Raw genomic sequence first — 19,047 nt, forward strand, 5'->3', positions numbered from 1 at the left:
GCAGGACCAGGGCAGGGGTGGGGGAGAATTCCACCCTTCAGCTCCTAGGCAGCCTGTCCCTCCCCCAGCTCTGGCCTCAGCAGGTGCTGCCTGGGGACCACAGAAGCCAGTTTTGTGTAGAGACTGCAGGGAACAGATGCAGGGCCCTGGTCCAGTGGGGCTCTGGCTGGGGCTGGGGCTGGAGACGCTCTCCCAGGCTCCATCTCCAGTGTTCCCAGCAGCTCCCCACTCGCCAGCTGTCCACCATGCTGGCTGTGGTCACCTCCGGCCCTGCCTGGCTCCTAGCCCTCCTCCCCCTGCCGGCACCCCCCTCACAGGTAGAGTCCCTGCCCTCTCAGCTGCCCCACTGTGCAGCCAGAGGCCAAGGCCAGGAAGAAGGCAGCCTGACAAGAGGAGCTGTGGCAGCTGCTCTGTGCTGGGTTCCCAGGGCAGGGCCCCTCCCAGCTCTGGGCCTCATCCATGGAGTGAGGAGTGTGGTGGGCAGATGCTCCAACCCACTAGGACCCCAGGCAAGGGCAGAGGACTCCTTGGGCCCCTACCTGCTCAGCTGATGAGCACCAGCCCCATCCTGGGGGCAGCCCTGGGACTGTGGAGGGCTGGGATGGGGGGGGCATGGGACTGAGCAGGTGGGTCTGGCGTCCTTTGGGACCCTCTGCCTCTCTCCTAGGTGACACCAGCCAAACATCCTAAAACCTGCTCACCGGGCTCCTGGGAGCCATGGAGTGGGGAGGCTGGATATCTGGACACATGTCATTGCTGCCCAAGGTCACACTGAGAATGTGTCTGTGCAGCTGACCACCCCAGCCTGAGGCAACTGCACGAGGACCATGATTTGATCTAGACCCCAGGTAGAGCCAGGGGCTGGAGAGAATGTCCTTAACAAAGGACATGGAAGACCCAGCAGGATGGCTTGGTTCAGGCTCTGGAATCCCTCTGGGGGCCTGAGTCCTGCCTGCTGGAGAATTTCCCCGTGTCTCAGGTCCACGGTCAGGAGGGGAGGGACAGGACTGCAGGAGCCAAGCCCTCTCTGGGTCCCAGGGAGGGGCAGGGTTTGGGGTACCCACCCCAGGGAGACAAGGGGCTGCCTCCTCATGGGTCCCTGGTGAGAAGGGCCGTGCTGGCAGCTTGCTGGTGGAGCGACATGGGCCAGGCTGGGGAGGGGAGGCCTGGTGCTCAGGCTGGGCAGCATCTGGAATCATCTGGCATCTGGAATATCAGCAAAGCCTCGGGGTCCCTGCTGCCACTCACCCCCAGGGCAGTGTCTGTGGGAGGTGGGTTAAGAAGGGCTGGGTTGAGAGGTCAAGGTCCTGAAGCCCGGTGCTTGGAGGGGAGTCATGTGTCCCTGGTTGTCCTTGGGGCCCAGAGAAAGTGATGTTGAGGCTGCAGAAAGTGGAGGAGTAAAGCTGCCAAAGCCAGTGGCTTCCTTTTTGGTCCTCACAAGCAGGAACCGGGAGGAGGAGGCATCTATGGTAGACGGAGCATGGTCCTGGGGAGGCCACGGGGCTTGCAGAGTGTGTCTGGGGACCCCCAAGGACTGGCTCCCCACCACCAGGTAGGCTCAAGGTCCCTAGAGCAGGCCCAGGCACTTGTGCACCCACCTGCCTGCATGTGTCCCATCCCGAGGCTTTGTCACAAAGCTCTGAGGGGGCAGCAGGGAGAGAGGCTGCTGGAAGCTGCAGGCAGCCCTGGGCTGCGAAACAGCTGCTGCCTCAGTCTGCATGTGGGTGCATGCCCAGGGGACCGGGTGGGCCATGTGGGCCTGTGCCTGAGAGATGCCTGTGCCCAGGCAGGGGGGCCACTCCATCTGGGGCAGGCCTCAAGACATGCCCTGCTCTCTGTGAGCACTGGGAAACAGAGGGAACCCAAGGACTCCACTGCCCTTTCTAGTGGGCCTCAATGGGGTCCAGGCTCTGCTATCTGGATCCGTCCCTGAGGGGACATGTGGGGAGGCTGTGAGGGAGTCTGGCCCAGCTCTGTCAGGGACCCCACTGTGCCTGGTGTGTGTAGCTCACCTCTGAGCTGGGCAGAGGGCAGTGGCCTGAGGGCAGGACCCTGGGATCCCGGCCTGGCCTTGTCCCTGACTCAGAGCTGTCCCAGGCCTGGCACCTCACCCTTATGGAACCTCAGCACCTTTGCTGTGGATTGGGGACAATTGTCTTGTTACAGGGGCAGGTGAGGACTCAGTGACACATTGAACACCACAGTGGACACAGCAGCAGGCCACATGTCAGGCCGAGCCGTTATTATTGTGTGTCCCTGGGACTCGAGGCTCTTCCCTGCCCGCCCTACTCCACCTGTCCAGGTAGCCAGACTTGGTCATAACCTGGAAGGTGCTGGGCAAAGAGTCCACCACACCAGTGCTGGCCATGGCCCACTCCCAAAGACTTGAAGCTCAGCACCTGGGCTGAGGTTCTGAGGACCCCCCGGCATGGGCAGACCTGCAAACCTGAGCTGCCCTGCATAGAAGGTGCTGCCAGGACCTCTGGGTTCCCAAGGAGGTGGGGTAAGGCATCTGGGCCCCCAGTGGTCCTCATAGACTGGTGGGCTGCTCCATGCGACTGGACTCCTGGGCCGGTGCCTGGTTGGGGGCACTGCAGGGCCAGCACCATCTCCTCCAGGCTGCTGTTTGGGGCAGTCAACCCCATGTGTTCCCGCTAGCTCTCCTTGCTGTGCCTGATGCCGTAGCCAAAATACACCACGAGTCCTGCAAGGGTGGCACAAGCCTGAGGGATAGGTCCCAGCCCTCTTCCTTGCTTGCCCTCCCACTGCAGGCTGCCAGGGTCCCAGCCTGGCCCCCACTCACCGATCAGCAACCAGATGGAGAAGCGCAGCCAGGTCAGGTAGCTCAGGTGCAGCATGAGGAAGATGTTGAGGAGGATGCTCAGGGCGGGAGTCAGGGGCACCATGGGAACCTGAGGGGACAAGGGCAGGGCTGGGCTGCAGGGAAGGCCTGCTGACCTAGGGCCGGATTTCTTAGGAGTCCATAGAGCCCTTCTCTGCCTCTGGAGATTCCGGAGACAAGGGCCCACCCAGCATGCAGAGAGAGGGGTGTGGGGCACTGGCCTCCCCCACCCTGAGGCCCTGGTGCATCCTGCCACAACAGAGGAGGAAGGGGCGAAGGGAGCCGGCTGGGCTGAGCATGGTGGGTGCTGGCTGGTGGAAGTACCTGAAAGGTGTCCTGCTGTTTCTCTTGCTGGTGGGCCCCTAGGACGAGGAGACTGAGCAGAAATGTGACGGAGCTGAGAAGGAGCAGCAGGGTGTAGCCCCAGGTTGGGAGGTTCAGGGCCGAGTCTCCAAAGGCCAGCACACAGTCCAGAGTGATGGCCGAGGCCACCAGGACACCGAGGGCCCAAGCCACAGCGGCTCCGGGTCTGCACCCACCCAGGAAGCTGAGGTAGGGTCTCAGGGCTGATCGCAGCTGTCCAGGCTCAGGGGTTGAAGCCTGCTCTTGGTCCTGGGAGCTGGATGTTGAGGGCTTTTGGAAACGTAGCACGATAACGCTGATGGCCACGAAGGAATAGGCAAAAAGTACACCGATGGAGTGGAAGTGAACCAGTGCCTCCAGGTCTAGCAGCAGCGCCAGGAAAAGCATGAGTATCCCGAACACCAGGATGCTCACCACGGGCGCCTTCGTTCGGCAGTACAGGTGGGCAAACACCTGGAAGAAGAGCCCATCGGTAGCCATGGCAGAGATGATTTGTTGCAGGGAAAAGAGGCTGCTGAGCAGGACAGTATTGATGGCTGTGACAGAGGATGGGAGACTGGTTAGCATCATGCACAGGCATACCAGGGGCCGCTGCCGGGGGGCCAAGACATGGGTGGCCCCTTGGGAACATGGGCATGAGTTTGTCTTTGCTCTGAGAGAGACCCCGAGTGTATGTGGGTGCCAGATTGTTCCCCCTCACCACACAGGAATGGGACGCCCCAGTTTAGTTGACATACCCACTGGAGAATCTCATAAGGGTTGAGTCCCTCTGCCTGGAAGGATCTGGAAGCACATGCCCAGAACTGACATTCTATCTACAACTGGGAGGGGGAGTGAGTAGGTCTCTTCCCACAAGCCTGGCTGGAGAGTCTAATCATTAGCACCTTCCTGGGCCCAGGGTGCAACTGGGAGCACAGGCCCAGATGCAGATGTGTTCCCTGGAGGCTTAGGGCAGGGTCCCACCACTGTGTCCCCTCCCACATTGCCCAGATGGGCTCCTTACCGCAGATTGCACAAGCTGCCACGATGAAGCCTGCCCAGCTATAGCCCCGCTGGTAGAAGGCATCAGCGAGTGCCCAGTCAGGGTCCAGGTTTTGCCAGGGTACCATGAGGGTGAGCACAGTGGAGACGAGGATGTAGGCACCAGCCGCCAGGCCAAGCGAGATGGCAATGGCCATAGGCACTGCTTGCTTCGGGTTCTGGGCCTCTTCACTGGAGGCAGCAATGACATCAAAACCCACGAAGGCGCAGAAGCAGGTGGCAGTGCCAGCCATGATGCCGGCAAAGCCGAAGGGTGCAAAGCCGCCCTCCTCAGCACTCCAGTTGTGTGGGCGGGCCAGGACAAACCCCAGGATGATGATGAAGAGGATGACGACCAGGTTGATGCCAGAGAAGGTGTGCTTGAGCCAGGAAGAGACACGGCCTCCACAGGAGATGAATGTGGAGGCCAAAACTATGATGCCAGCAGCCAAGAAGTCTGGGTACTGGGCCAGGAAGGGCACCTGCCAGATGCCCACATGGGCCTCGGTGAAGCTGCTGATGCTGCGGCTGAAGATGGCATCCAGGTAGCCACTGCAGGCACGGGCCACAGCGGCACCAGCAGTGAGGTACTCTAAGAGCACATTCCAGCCAACGAGGAAGGCCCACAGCTCACCCATGGATATGTAGGTGAACAGGTAGGCAGAGCCTGTGCGGGGCACACGTGCCCCAAACTCTGCATAACATAGGGCTGCCAGCAGGGAGGCCATGGCAGCCATGCCAAAGGATATGAGCACTGCTGGGCCAGCCAGCTTCTTGGCCACAAAACCTGTGAGCACGTAGAGGCCTGAGCCCACCATGCCACCCACACCCAGCAGAGTCAGATCCAGTGTGGTCAGGAGGCGCCGCGGCGGTGTCTCCCTGGGGGACTCCTCCAGTGTCTTCAGCCGGTTCAGCTTCTGGCAGAAGGGCACCAGGCCAGCAGTGCTGGGCAGCCCCCAGGCCATGGTGGGCAGCTGAGATGAGCACCAACCCACCTGCCGGCACCTACAAGAGCCAAAGGGGAATGACAGGCTGCCCTGGGTCCTGACCAGCCTTCAGTCCTTGCTCTGACCCTGCCCTGGGGACCCAAGCCTGGAACCACTGGCAGCTGCAGGGCTGGATGAGGCAGGCTGAGGGCCTGGCAGCAGGGTGGGCAGGAGGCCACAGGGAAGCATGGGGATCCCTTTGGCCTGCCAGTTGGGCAAGGGAGGGAGCCTGGTGGAGGCAGACTTCAGCATGTTTGGGAGGGGCCCTATGCATGGGGAGGGGGTAACCCCAGGCATCGCAGCCAGAAGTCCCTCTAGTTGTCTGGGATCTGAGAGCAGGGTGAAACCTGAGGCTTTCCCAGGGCTGGGCCAGGCCTCTAAGATCCCTAACAGCAGCAATTCTGTGGCCCTGGAATCTGCCCAGGCAGCCACCTGGCCTCAAACAGCTGTGTTTACTCCCTCATCCCGTTTGTTGGGCTGGTGGACCAGTGCACCCTGCCTGGAGTGGGGAGTGCCCTGGACCCTGTGCTGGAAGCCAAAGCCACACACGCAACCCCATGCGCTGACACATCACGGCCATGCCACGTCCCAGAGTCAGTTCCACCGTGCCCCTGTCTCCAGGTACCAATGCTTTCCCCTCCTCTGAGAATGAGTTCATCCCTGCAGGACATGTTGCAACTCACTTGCTGTCACCACTGCCACTGCTCTGTACACTGCCCTTGCCCACACCCCAGGGCACCAGATCCAGCCCTGGGCACTGCCTTGTGGTCACACATGCACTCAGCCCACCCTGCCCACACCTCACAGCATCAAGACCAGAACTCCCCAGGTTCTGGGGAAGCCCTATGACTGTGCCCGGTTCACAGATGAGGAAGCTCAGGCCTCCAGGTAACTGACTAGTGCAGGTCACCAGGCTGGTCTGAGGATGCTGGTGAAGGTTAAGGTCCAGGTATGGGGAGGGGCTCTGGAGCCCACCTGCTTTCCACTGCTGCAGATGCCCTCCTTGACCCCTCATCCCAACACAAGGACTCTACCAGAGGGGCACCATCCAGGCCCCTCGACCCTGGGAGGTGTGGGGGCTGCGGGAGTCAGGCAAGACGCTGGTAAGATGAGGGTCTGAATGTGGCTGAGAGGCCCTGGGCTGTCCCTGACCTCTGGCACAATGGGATGGCAGTAAGCCACCCTCACCCACTGACGAGGGAGCGCCCGGCTGTGGGGAGTGTTCTGTGAATTGGTAGAGCTCGTGCTGGCTGTTCTGAGCTTCCAGCTACAGACAGTGTCCTGAAAGGAGGCAAGCAGACCCCGGGGGGTCACCTCCAGCCCTCCAGCTTGGGGCACCCCTAGGCCCCCTCAGACATCAATGGCAGCCCCTCCCAGCCCAAGAGCACCTGTCAAGCCTGGAGGACCTTGGGGACCCAAACAACATTTCCCCATTCATGGATATCCGTGAGAGGTGTCATGGACTGAGCATCTGCTCCATCTTAGTCCCTGCATCACAGGGACACATCACATCTCATCACGTGACCATCACAAACCCCCTCAGGCTTATTTATTCCTGGGGCTGAGGGGTCTTTGTCCTTCTGCTCTTCCCACTTTGAAAGTGGAAAGGCTGGTGTCACAGGGTGTGAACTTGTTTACAGCAAAATGAGGACAATCCATCCAAGCAAAGCAAAACCAAAACAGTCATCCTCTTACCCCAGAACTCTCTCCATGTTGTCAGGCTTCTATGTGGTTTGTGGAATAGGACATTAGGGGCACCTGCAGGCTGTCTGGCTCAGCGGGCTGGTGACAGGGTCATGGACTCCCAGACAAGAGAGTGCCACTTGGAGCACTCTGCCTTAGCCAGCCCCTTGCTCCCTTCTGGTATTTGGCTGATGTTGTCTTGAGGAGCTTCTCAGATGGGCTCCCACTTCCTGCAGGGGTGACCCCTCCCACACCTCGCTCCTGTGAGGCCTAAACATAACTGAGCAGAGTTCCTTGTTCTGAAACACCTTCACAGAAACCCAGAAAAATGCATTTCTAACCAAGAGTCTTGGACAGTTTTGCAACAGGAGCTCCCCCAAGGCCTACCAATGACCACCTGAAAGCTTTTGTAGGGTTTCAGAGCACTGACATTTTATCTACCCAGAGAGGGGTTCTCACCATGCTCCCCTTCACATCCATCAATATCCAATGGACATTTGTGGTCAAGCATGATTGACACAGTAAACTAAACTTCCAGGGACATGGCTGGGCCAAGTGCTGGACCCCACTAAGTAAGGCAATTAGACAGACCAACATATGAAGATGCAGTGAAGAGAAAGCACCAAAACTACAAGAAAAAGAAGAGAGAGCACTTCCCAACACATCCTACAAAGCCAGGAGCACCCAGACACCAAACTCAAAAAAGACATCACAAGAAAGAAAACTACAGAGCAACATCTTTTATGAATACAGATGCAGAATAGCTCAACTGAAGGCAAACAAATCAAATCCAGCAACATATGAAAAGGACCAAGTGGGATTTATCCCAGGAATGCAAGAGTGATTTAACACACGAAAGTCAATGGAATATGCCATACTAATAGACTAGACGACAAAAACCACATGATTGGCTCAACGGAAACAGGAAAAACTAGTCAATAGGCCTGGAATAGAAGGGACTACCCTCAAAATGATAAAGACCATCTATGAAAACCCCTCGGCTGCTGTACTCACTGGTAAGAGACTGAAAGCTTTCCCTTTGCTCAGGAACAACATTGGGATGTCCTCTCCCCACTTGTATCCAACACTTTACTGGAGGCTCTGGTCATGGCAATTAGGTGAGAACATGAACTAAAAGGAATCCAGGTTGGAAAAGAAGAAGCAAACCTATCTCTAGCCTGAGATAACATGATCTTATGTAGAGAAAATCCTACAAACTACACACAATAAATATTGGAAGTAACGTACCAGTTCAGCAAAGGTGCAGGATACAAGATCAATATATGATCTACACAATCAATCGTATTTCTATACACTACAATGAACTATCCAGAAATGAAATTAAGAAAACAATTCTGCTTACATAGCATCAAAAAGAATAAATTTATGAATAACCATACTTAGAATAAATTTTACAAAAGAAATGCAAAACTTGTACACTAAAACTACTAGAAATCTATGAAAAAAATTAAAGACCTAAATAAGTGGAAAGATATCCCACGTTCATGTACTGGAAATCTTAATATTGTAAAGATGGTAATACTCCCCAAATTTGTCTTCAGATTCAGTGCAATGCCTATCAAAATCCCAACTGCCTATTTTGCAGAAATTATCAAGATGATCCAGAAATACATATGGAGATGTGTGAGACCCAGAATAGTCAAAACAATCTTGACAAATAACAAAGTTGGAGGACTTACACTTCATTTCTAAACTGACTACAAAGCTAACAGGAATCAAGACTCTTACTGAAATAAGGATAGACATATATAGATCAATGGAATAGAATTGAGAGTCCTAAAATGTGGGAAATTAATTTTTAAAAGTTGGTGGCCAATTTAGGTTATGGCCAATTGATTTTTAAAAAACAGACTTTATGTTTCAAGGCAGTTTTGTGTTCACAAGAAAATTGAGCAGAAGGTTGAGTTTCCCTATACCCTTAGGCCCTACACAAGCACAGCCTCCCTACTATCAACATCCCCCACCAGATTGGTACATTTGTTATAATTGGTGAACCTACATTGACACATCGTTATCACCTAAATCCTATGGTTTACACTAAGGTTCACTCTTGGTGGTGTACATTCCATGGTTTTGACAAATGCATAATGACGTGTGCACACTATTACAGTAAGCTCTAAGAATCCTCTGTGCTTCAGCTATTCATCCCTCCCTCCCCACTAACCCCTGGAAACCACTGATCTTCTCACTGTCTCCACAGTTTGGCCTTTCCAGAAGGTCATATAATGGGAATCAAGTGATACAGTATGTAGCCTTTTCAGATTGGCCTTTTTCCTTAGTAATATGAATTTAAGGTTGTTTTATGTCTTATCATGGCTTGATAGTTCCTTTATTTTTAGCACTTTGTAATATTTCTTCTCTGGCTGGACCATAGTTTATTTATCTATCCACCTACTGAAGGGCATCTTGGTTGCTTCCAAGTTTTAGCGATTATGAATGAAGCTGCTGTCAACTTCCATGTATAGGTTTTTGTGTAGGCATAAATTTTCAACTAATTTGGGTAAATGCAAGGAATGTGGTTGCTGAATCCTATGGTAAAATTATGTTTAGTTTGTAAGAAACTGCCAAGACATTTTCCAAAATGGCTGTATCATATTGCTCTCCCACCAACGATGAATGAGTGTACCTGTCAGTCTGCATCTCCAGCAACATTTGCTGTCATCAATGTATTGGATTTTTGCCATTCTAACAGGTGTGTAGTGGTACATCATCATTGTTTAATTTACAATTCTCTAATGATGTAGGACGTGGAGTATCTTTTCATAGGCTTATTCACCAACTGTATATCTTTTTTGGTGGGGTATCTGTTCAGATTTTTTACTCATTTTTAATTGAGTTGTTACTCTTCTTATTGTTGATTTTTAATAGTTCTTTATTTTGGATAACAATCCTTTATCACATATGTCTTTTACAAATATTTTCTTCTAGTCTATGCCTTGTCTTCTCATTCTCTTGATGGCCAATTGATTTTTGACAAGAGACCCAAAACAACCCAATGGGGAAACGATAGTCTTTTCAACATGCTATGCTGTAAAAACTGGACATCCAGATGCAAATGAATGAAGTCAGACTCCTACCTCACACCAGATGCAAAAATTAGCTCAAAATGGATCAAAGAGCTAAATCTAAGAGCTGAAACTACACAGACAGACCTTGGGGATATTGCAGGTTCCATTCTAGATCACTACAATAAAATTAATGTCACAATAAAGTGAGTCACATGAATTTTTTTGTTTCCTAGTGCATATAAAAATTATGTTTACACTATACTGTAGTCTATTAAGCGTGCAAAGCATTATGTCTAACAAAAGGATGTACATACTTTATTAAAAGTATTTTATTGCTAAAAAATGCTAACCATCATCTGAGCCTTCGGTGACTTGTGATCTTTTTGCTGGTGGAGGATCGTAGCTTGATGTTGATGGCTGCTGACTGATCAGGTTGGTGGTTGGTGAAGCTTGGGGTGACTGTGGCAAGTTCTTAAAATAAACTGACAATAAAGTTTGCCACATTGATTGACTCTTCCTTTCAAGAATCATTTCTCTGTAGCATGCAGTGCTATTTGATAGCATTTTACCTTACCCATGCTAGAACTTCTTTCAAAATTGGAGTCAGTCCTCTCAAACTCTGTCACTGCTTTATCAACTAAGACTATGCAATATTCTAAATCCTTTGTTCTCATTTCAAGAATCTTTGTAGCTTCTTCATCAGGAGTAGATTCCATCTCAAGAAAACACTTTCTTTGCTTATCCATAAGAAGCAACTCCTCATCTGTTAAAGTTTTGTCATGAGATTGCAGCAATTCAGTCATATCTTAGGCTCCACTTCTGATTCTAGTTCTCTTGCTCTTCCCACCACAGCTGCAGTTACTTCCTCCACTGAAGTCTTGAACCTCTCAAAGTCATCCATGAGGGTTGGAATCAACCTCTTCCAAACTCCCGTTAAGGTTGATATTTTGACCTCTTCCCATGAATCATGAATGTTCTTAACGGCGTATAGAATGGTGAATCCTTTCCAGAAGGTTTTCAATTTACTTTGCTCAGATCCATCAGAGGAATCACTGTCTATGGGAGCTATAGCTTTATGAAATGTATTTCTTAAATAATAAGACTTGAAAGTCAAAATTACTCCTTGATCCATGATCAAAATGACTGCCCAGATCCTGCAGAATGGATGTTTTGCTAACATGCATGAAAACAGCATCAATCTTGTACATGTAGAGAGAGAGCTCTCAGACAACCAGGTGCATTGTCAATGAGCAGCAATATTTTGGAAGGAGTCTTTTTTTCTCAGCAGTAGGTCTCAACAATGGGCTGAAGATATTCAATAAACCATGCTGTAAACAGATGTGCTGACATCCAGGCTTTGTTGTTCCATTTATGGAGCACAGGCAGAGTAGATTCAGCACAATTCTTAAGGGCCCTAGGATTTTCAGAATGGTAAAGGAGCAATGGCTTCACCTTCAGCCACCCGCTGCATTAGCCCCTAACAAGAGAGTCAGCCTGTCCCTTGAAGCTTTGAAGCCAGGCATTGACTTCTCCTCTCTAGCAATGAAAGTCTTAGATGGCATCTTCTTCTAATATAAGGTTATTTCATCTACACTGAAAATCTGTTGTTTAGAGTAGCCACCTTCATTAATGATCTTAGCTAGACCTTCTGGAGAACTTGCTGCAGCTTCTACATCAGACTTTCTGCTTCCCCTTGCACTTTTATGTTATGAAAACAGCTTCTTTCCTTAAATCTCATGAACCAGCCTCTGCTAGCTTCAGCCTTTTCTTCTGCAGCTTCCTCACCTCTCTCAGGCTTCCTAGAATTGAAGAGAGTTAGGGCCTTGCTCTGGATTAGGCTTTGGCTTAAGGGAATGTTGTGGCTGGTTTGATCTTCCACCCAGGCCACTAAAACTTTCTCCATATCAGCAATAAGAATGTTTCACTTTCTTATCATTTGTGTGTTCACTGGAGTAGCACTTTTAATTTCCTTCAAGAGCTTTTCCTTTGCATTCACAGCTTGGTTAACTGTTTGTTGCAAGAGGCCCAGCTTTTGGCCTATCGAGGCTTTTGACGTGCCTTCCTCACTAAGCTTAATCATTTCCAGCTTTTGACTTAAAGTGAGAGATGTGTGACTCTTCCTTTCACTTGAACACTTAGAGGTCATTTTAGGGTTATTAATTGGCCTAATTTTAATATTGTTGTGTCTCAGGGAATAGGGAGGCCTGAGGAGAGGGTGAGAGGTGGGGGAACAGAAAGTTGGTGGATCAGTCAGAACACACACAACATTTATAGATTAAGTTTGCTGTCTTATATGAGTATAGCTTGTGGTGTCCTAAAACAATCACAATACTAGCATCAAAGACCACTGATCACAGATCACCACAACAAATTTATCATGAAAAAGTTTGAGGGGCCAGCCCCGTGGATAAATGGTTAAGTTCGCACACTCCACTTTGGCAGCCCATTGTTCACCAGTTCAGATCCTGGGTGTAGGCCTAGCATCACTCATCAGGCCGTGCTGTGGAGGCATCCCACATAGAAGAACTAGGATGACTTCCAATGAGGATGTACAACTATGTACTGGGGCTTTGGTGGAGCTAACAGATGTTAGCTCAGGGCCAATCTTCTTTACAAAAAAAAAAAGTTTGAGACATTGCCAGAATTACTAAAATGTGACACGAAGATATGAGATGAGTAAATGATGTTGTAAAAATCATTCTGATAGACTTATTTGATGTGAGGTTGCCACAAATCTTTGACAGGGTTTAGGGCAAGCCATTCCAAAGGTGCCATTCCAGTATGCAGATTATTTTGAACCAAAGACAAAGCTCAGAAGACTCTGGAGAAACATTTGACCTTCCCTCAAATTGTCAAATAGAATTTGAGATAGAAGGGCCTGTCCCAGGAAGGGCTCTTACATGGATAATTCTAGGTGTGGTGGGCAGGAAGGCATCTAGCAAGAACCATTTTATCAAAAGATCTCTTTTGAGTCCCGCTGTCTGTAGATGAGACAATGCAAACATTCATTTACCACATATGAACATTTTTCATCTTCCCGGACATTTCCTTCTCCCCATTGAAGTCCCAGACCTCCACCTCCCTCTCCTTAGTCCAGAAGGACATATACACCTCATTTTGCCTGACTGTATTTGGAAATCTTCATGCTCTTGTGAATTCCCCATGTACATGTATTAAACTTTGTTTGATTTTCTCTTGCTAACCTGCCTTATGTCGTTTTAATTCTTTGACCAGCCATAAGAACCTTAAGGAAAAGGGGGGAATTCTCTGTCTTCCCCTGCAGTTTTGGCACAGCTGGCAGGATCCCCACTGGCTGGCAAGCTGCCTTCTCTGGCTGGAAGGACTGCTTTCTCCCTAGTACCGTGGCAGAGGAGGAGATCCTGGGTCACCTGATGAAGGCTCGTAAGAAGGGAGATTCTGACCACATCAGCTTCCTGGAATCTCTATCTGTTGATAGTGGAGAAAGTGGAGAAAGCAGTAAGGATTCTTTTCTCTCTTTCTAAATTTAGATTGGCAGGAGAAATTATTTAGGAGACTAGTTTCTTGTGCTTCTTAGTGACTCTGGTAAATTTGGTGCAGTACTCCTGGCTTTGTTGATGCATTTCCACCCAGAGACGGTCACTGTATTTTTTCTTTTTGTCTCTATCTTTTTTGTTGCATGTCATAAGAAGGAAATACCTTAGGGTAGGGTGCTGGCATAGGCCCCTATAAGCCTGTTGTCTGGGCCAGCTTCACAGGCTGGTGAGTTTGCCATCCCACCAGATTGCCATCTATTTAGACAAACTTTACTGTGGGTTCATAGGCACATGAGGTATAAGCTCTTGCTCAGGGATATCTTGCAAGCCAAGAGGACACAATATTGGTGGGCATGGGATGAGCCTTTAAGAGCCATTAGGGTATTCTGTGCCTCAAGATGACTCCCATGATAGGATAAGTTGGTCACAGAACAGGGTAGATGACAACAGGTCCCATCCCAAACTCAAGAAAATTTCCATGCAATGAGGTACAATATAAAATAACACACAATCCTCAACTTCATGGCCCATCACTCCTAGGTGTCAGTTTGACTCCAAGAGACCCAAGGCATAGCCAAAGCTGTTATAGGGCACATAAGGAAAAACACAAATGGATGCAGTTTTCCTTCCATCTTATTGTACGTCCTGAGAACTTGGCTTTTTGACCAGTGAGAAGATTCTCCTTGGTCTCCACCATCCAGAAGGTGCATTTTCCATGGTGCACATTGGTGGCCAAATAGACTGGGGTTCTGAGCACTCTCTGTCCAACTGTGCCAAGCTCTCAGGGGAGTTTGTCATAAAGGGTCCAGTCCATAAAGGACTTTGTCATCTCAACATTCATTGCTTGTAAGTGCTGGGAAAATTCCATTCCAGTAGCACCTGCACAGTGTCACAGATTAGCGGATCTGTGACAAGAAGTGTCCCATGCTCCCCTGGGAGACTGGACACTGTTTTCATGACACCATCCTTGCCACCTGTACAAGGAAGCTCTTTACTCTCTCTGACTATTTTGGGGAGGGGACTTTTTGGATCATGGGGGCTACATCATCCGTGCCCTCCCCAGGGATGCCTCCTGCATCCATGGTAGAGATTTATTCTCAGCTTGGAAATTTCTTTCCTTCAAAAGGCTCATTGGATTGAGTCACTATTGGGATAAATATACAAATGGAGACCCTCCTCAACGATGGCCAGATGATGGATCCTTTGAGTTGGAAAAACTTCTGTATTTGAAAAATATTTTAGAGACTTCTCATCACAAGCAGCTGCCTTATTGGCATTCACAGGAAGATCAAAGTGAAAAGAAAACCACCTGGTCTCTACCTGTCCACTTTCCCTACGTTTCCACTATGGGCTCTTTTTCAATCTGTGTCTTGCTCTTACTAACCCTCTCTGTCTCACCAGGTTGAGTACAGACCAAACATCCCCTTATGCCAGTTTACCAAACCCTGGCCACGCTAACTAATCAGTCTGACTGTTGGCTATGTCAACAGCTAGGGAGCACAGAAGAACCTGAACTGGTCTCTGTTCCTGCTGATGTGAACACCTGGTGGACTAAGCACAGAAGAGGGATGAATGACAAGGTATGGTGTCCATGACAAGGAAGACATCACTCTGCCTCTTCTCCTGGTGAGTCATGTGGGCCCCAGAAAACCTCTATAAATGCTCCAGGACTTCCTTGTTCAGATAAAGACAAAAGGTGAAAATTTTTCCCATTGTATTGAAAGTAAACATGACCCTGAACCCTTCCTAGGTGATTTGGATGGATTTTTGGGACACTCTCCCTGGTTTAACAAGTGAATCTAGGAAGCAAATTGCATAGGCTTTAAGTCAGTACAATAGCATCCATGCTGGGCTGTGAAGCAGCCATGCAGGCCAGCTTCAGCCTGTGTCAAAATGACCTTGCAGCCCCACACCTCATGACTGAAGACGCCAGCTGGACAGATCCACAGCAGGAAGAGGTACAGGTTTCACTCTCACATTTCCCAGCTGCATTTCTTAGAGACTGAGGGAATAATTAATGGCTGTGGCCCTTGTCTCTTTCCACACATAGATAACTTGTTTGATGTATAACCAAGAAATTCTTGTTTATGTTACCTTCAATGTAGAATCTAGAGAGAAGACCAGAGGCACTCTACCTCTTTTTTGTATGTGACATCTATGAACTCTAATTGTAAATTTGTTTTTCTTTTCCTCTTTCCTCCATGTGCACTCTTTTGTGAGAGAGATATAAGCTGCACCTAAACTCACACCCTCGGACCAGTTCCTTCAGAGCACTCTGTGGAACTGTTTTCCTGGGGTTCATACTCCTCATGCTAATTATTGAATAAAGATCATCCAGACTCTTTATTTCAGTTAACAGAGATATTCCAGGACAATACTGCAGTCAAACTCTGCGTTTGATTCCACAGGTGACATCTTCAAACCTCTCAAAGAAACTGTAAGTGACTCTAACACTATTCCTTTTGGCACAAGCATTTGCCAAATCACCAAATTTTCTGGATACCTTACCAGACGCCCTTGTCCAGCTTGGGGTATTGCAGCTGCCCACATAGTTAAGCTGCCCAACACTTCAAACTATATATGGGTGGATCTAAACTCTGGACTCACATGGTCAGGTGACAGGACCAGGCTTTACAGCTGCCCGAATCAGACTGTAGGGCTCCTGTACTGGCTATTCTGCGTCTGTTCTGCTCTCCCAGATTGACAGGAACACATGGAAAATGGAGATGTTTAAGCACCAACAGTACCAGTGGCAAAGGGCTTGGACTACTCCAGACCCTGGGAACTACAGGTTCAGCTCTAACTTTGCCTGTAAACCAGACTGGTCTTTTTGTTTTATGTGGCAACAAAGTATAGGAAGGGTTCCCAGCTAATTGGTCAGGACGATGTGTTCTTGGATACCTGGCCCTTTCTGTCTCCAGATACTTCACCATAAATGCCAGCCACATTGCAAACTTGGGTTCCTTTGTTCATAAGATTGTGGCACATAAACACACCAATTGAGAAATCATAGAGAATACAATTATGTATCAGAACTCCAAGTTCTTTTCAGCATTGAGAGTCTTATTCTCTTTCTTTGGAAATTATGAGTTGGAAAAGGCAATCTGAAATCTCTCTATGGTAATGGAACAAGAGTTCAACATCACCACGCAAACTTTGAAAATACTTCAGTCACAGATTAACAGCCTAGCCTCTGTGGTCCCCCACAATTGATGTGCTCTGGGCACAGTGACTGCTCAGCAAGGAGGAGCTTGTGCAATCATTGGTGAAAAATGTTGCTTTTATATGAACCCAACAGAACAAGTAGTATCTAACATACATCTGCTAAAAGAGAAGATTCACATTTTCCATCAGATGAATGAAGCTCACCCATTTTATCGGACTGACTTATTCCCAGGATCAGGAACTGGTTTAATGGCATGTGAGGAGATGTGCACCGATCCTTTCGTTTTTGCTTGTTCATCCTCATTCTAATCTGTTCTTTCTCCCTTTTCTGGATTTCTTACTCTCACCAGCTAGTTATGCCAAGGAACTCAAGGGTGGGTTGGATATTTTAGCTGTTTTTCCAAATCGTTCTTTTTTCTTTTGTTATGTTAAGGAGATGCAACCACCAACCACCCTGAATCAGATCAAACCTCACCACAAGAGCTACACCTATGACCTTTGCCTTATTTTTAACGCTAAGATCTCTCCAGAGGAGTTTAGGCCTTATTACCATAACCTGCAGTCCAGATGGAGGCATGTTTTCCAACTGAGCCTGCGCAAGTGAACACCCACCTCTCTCTTTTGAATATTCATTCCCCATCCAAAATACATGTCCTTGCTTCCTTTTGTTTGGGGATGCCATGACTCTGGAAATGATTCCTCATGGTCTATTTGCCACAAACATACATTACTTTGTGAGACAACTACTTCTGCTGTAGAGTCTGATTTAACTCATCAGGAAGAAACCCACTTTGGTTTTGGTAACATTACCACTTGTCTACTAACTCATTTTCTCTCTCCACAGTCACCAGCTCAACTTTTAATATGTGAAACCCCCAGGGATGTTTCAGAGAAGGGAACCGATGGGGTTCAGGGCAGGTCACCCCAAGATGTGCCACTCTGGTATGTGGACTATTTCAAGCTAAAGACAATCAAAGCTCAGAAGACTCTGGAAGAACATTTGACCTTCCCTCAAATTGTCAAAAGGAATTTAAGAGAGAAGGGCCTGTCCCAAGAGGAGCTCTTACCATGGATAATTCTAGGTGTGGGGGGCAGGAAGGCATCTAGCAAGGGCTATTTTATCAAAAGATCTCTTTTTGGTCCCATTGTCTATAGATGGGACAATGCAAACATTTGTTTGCCAGATATGAACTCTGCTCATCTTCCTGTAAATTGCCTTCTCCCTCTTTGAAGTCTCAGACCTCTTTCTCCCTCTCCTTAGTCCAGAAGGACATACATACTTCATTTTGCCTGACTGTTTTGGAATTCTTCATGTTCATATGAATTCCCCATGTCTATGTATTAAACTTTGAATTTCTCCTGCTAACCTGCTTTATGTTGTTGTTAATGTTTTGACCAGCAATAAGAACAAGAAGGGGAAAATAAGGGGGAATTCTCCCTCTTCCCCTGTACCTTCAATTTGTAAAAAATGCAATATCTGTAAAGCGCAATAAAACAGGCGTGCCTGTAAGACATGTTGTGACTTTTCAAATTAACATTTGTTAAGTAGAGCCCTGGGGGTATTGGATGGCAAACCTCTATTCAACAAAAGACCACTAAGGAATTGAAATAGAGAAAGTTGTTACTCACAGGTCCTGGAGAAGGTCCACAGCACACCTTGAGGGGACACACCAGGAGGTTAAGGTAGAGGGCAGGCAGAGAGCAGAACAGGACCTGGGGCATATGCTTTAATGGAGTCTTCAGGTGGAGTGCTTTCATGTTCCCAAGGCTAAGTCTGGATTGGCCAATTCAACCCATAAAGAGGTTTTGGTCAGCTTCACAGGGGTCTTATCTAAGGGACACACAGGGAGGCAGGGAGAATGCCTCCCACAAGTGCAGTGGTGGGAGTCTTATCAGGAACTGACATAGACTCGTGACTCTGCTGGTGGTTATCTAGGTCATGCACTCCTGAGGGGTGGTAAACTGAGGGCATCAGTCACCCTTCAAGGAACCTTGGAAATTCTGTGTGTCCTTTCACCAAGATGTGTGGGGGTGGGTAATTCTTTGGGCTCCTGCAATGACCACATGGGGGGTCTCCTGCCCCCATCCCCCCTCTGCTGCCATATGCTCCCCCTAGTTGCCCAGCCAAACCCACATCTACTGCTGGCTGGCTTCTGCCCACCCAGGAGAGCCAAATCCTTCATCCAGCCGTGGTCAACCCAGCCCAACCCAGAGCCACCAGTGTCACCCTCTTCACCACAGTCCAAGTGCCTGGCTGAATCTCACAATTCTCCCAAGCCCACTCTGCTCACTCCACCCATCCCTTTCTGCTGCTTTGAAACCTCATGATACTTTCTTTAAGACTCACTCACAAGTCATAAGTCTCCCAGAAGGCAGAAGCACCCCCCTGCCTCCCTCCTCAAGCTTCCCAGCCACTTCCTTCCAGGGTCCAATCATGCAGTCTG

At 49.1% G+C, this 19,047-nt stretch overlaps 1 protein-coding gene across 3 annotated transcripts; it reads right to left on the bottom strand.

The window, feature by feature from the left end:
* Positions 1–1,291: 1,291 nt before the first annotated feature.
* On the bottom strand, positions 1,292–18,466 carry LOC103563641 (cationic amino acid transporter 4-like). 3 transcript variants are annotated; one of them, XM_008539068.2, is made up of 5 exons: positions 18,233–18,465; positions 4,209–5,230; positions 3,167–3,741; positions 2,804–2,912; positions 1,292–2,704 (listed from the first exon to the last, which is right to left on the bottom strand). In XM_008539068.2, the coding sequence occupies exons 2-5, from the start codon at positions 5,188–5,190 to the stop codon at positions 2,655–2,657; spliced, it is 1,716 nt and encodes a 571-aa protein (XP_008537290.2). In that variant the 5' UTR covers positions 5,191–5,230; positions 18,233–18,465; the 3' UTR covers positions 1,292–2,654. The 3 variants fall into 3 exon arrangements, with proteins under 3 accessions (XP_008537290.2, XP_070484386.1, XP_070484387.1); XM_070628285.1 differs by having other exon boundaries at positions 1,292–2,723; XM_070628286.1 differs by lacking the exon at positions 3,167–3,741 and having other exon boundaries at positions 18,233–18,466.
* Between the last annotated feature and the right edge of the window lie 581 nt (positions 18,467–19,047).

Source organism: Equus przewalskii, chromosome 7, assembly GCF_037783145.1.
Source record: "Equus przewalskii isolate Varuska chromosome 7, EquPr2, whole genome shotgun sequence".
NCBI lineage: Eukaryota > Metazoa > Chordata > Mammalia > Perissodactyla > Equidae > Equus > Equus przewalskii.

What these genes read in the sequence shown, in the direction of transcription:
- LOC103563641 (XM_070628285.1), bottom strand. Translation starts at nt 5,190, where the DNA reads ATGGCCTGGGGGCTGCCCAGCACTGCTGGCCTGGTGCCCTTCTGCCAG. An exon ending in GGCAGCTTGTGCAATCTGCG is followed by an intron (nt 3,742 to 4,208) that starts GTAAGGAGCCCA and finishes CCTCTGTCACAG; the next exon opens with CCATCAATACTGTCCTGCTC. An exon ending in CTCCATCTGGTTGCTGATCG is followed by an intron (nt 2,724 to 2,803) that starts GTGAGTGGGGGC and finishes CCTATCCCTCAG; the next exon opens with GCTTGTGCCACCCTTGCAGG.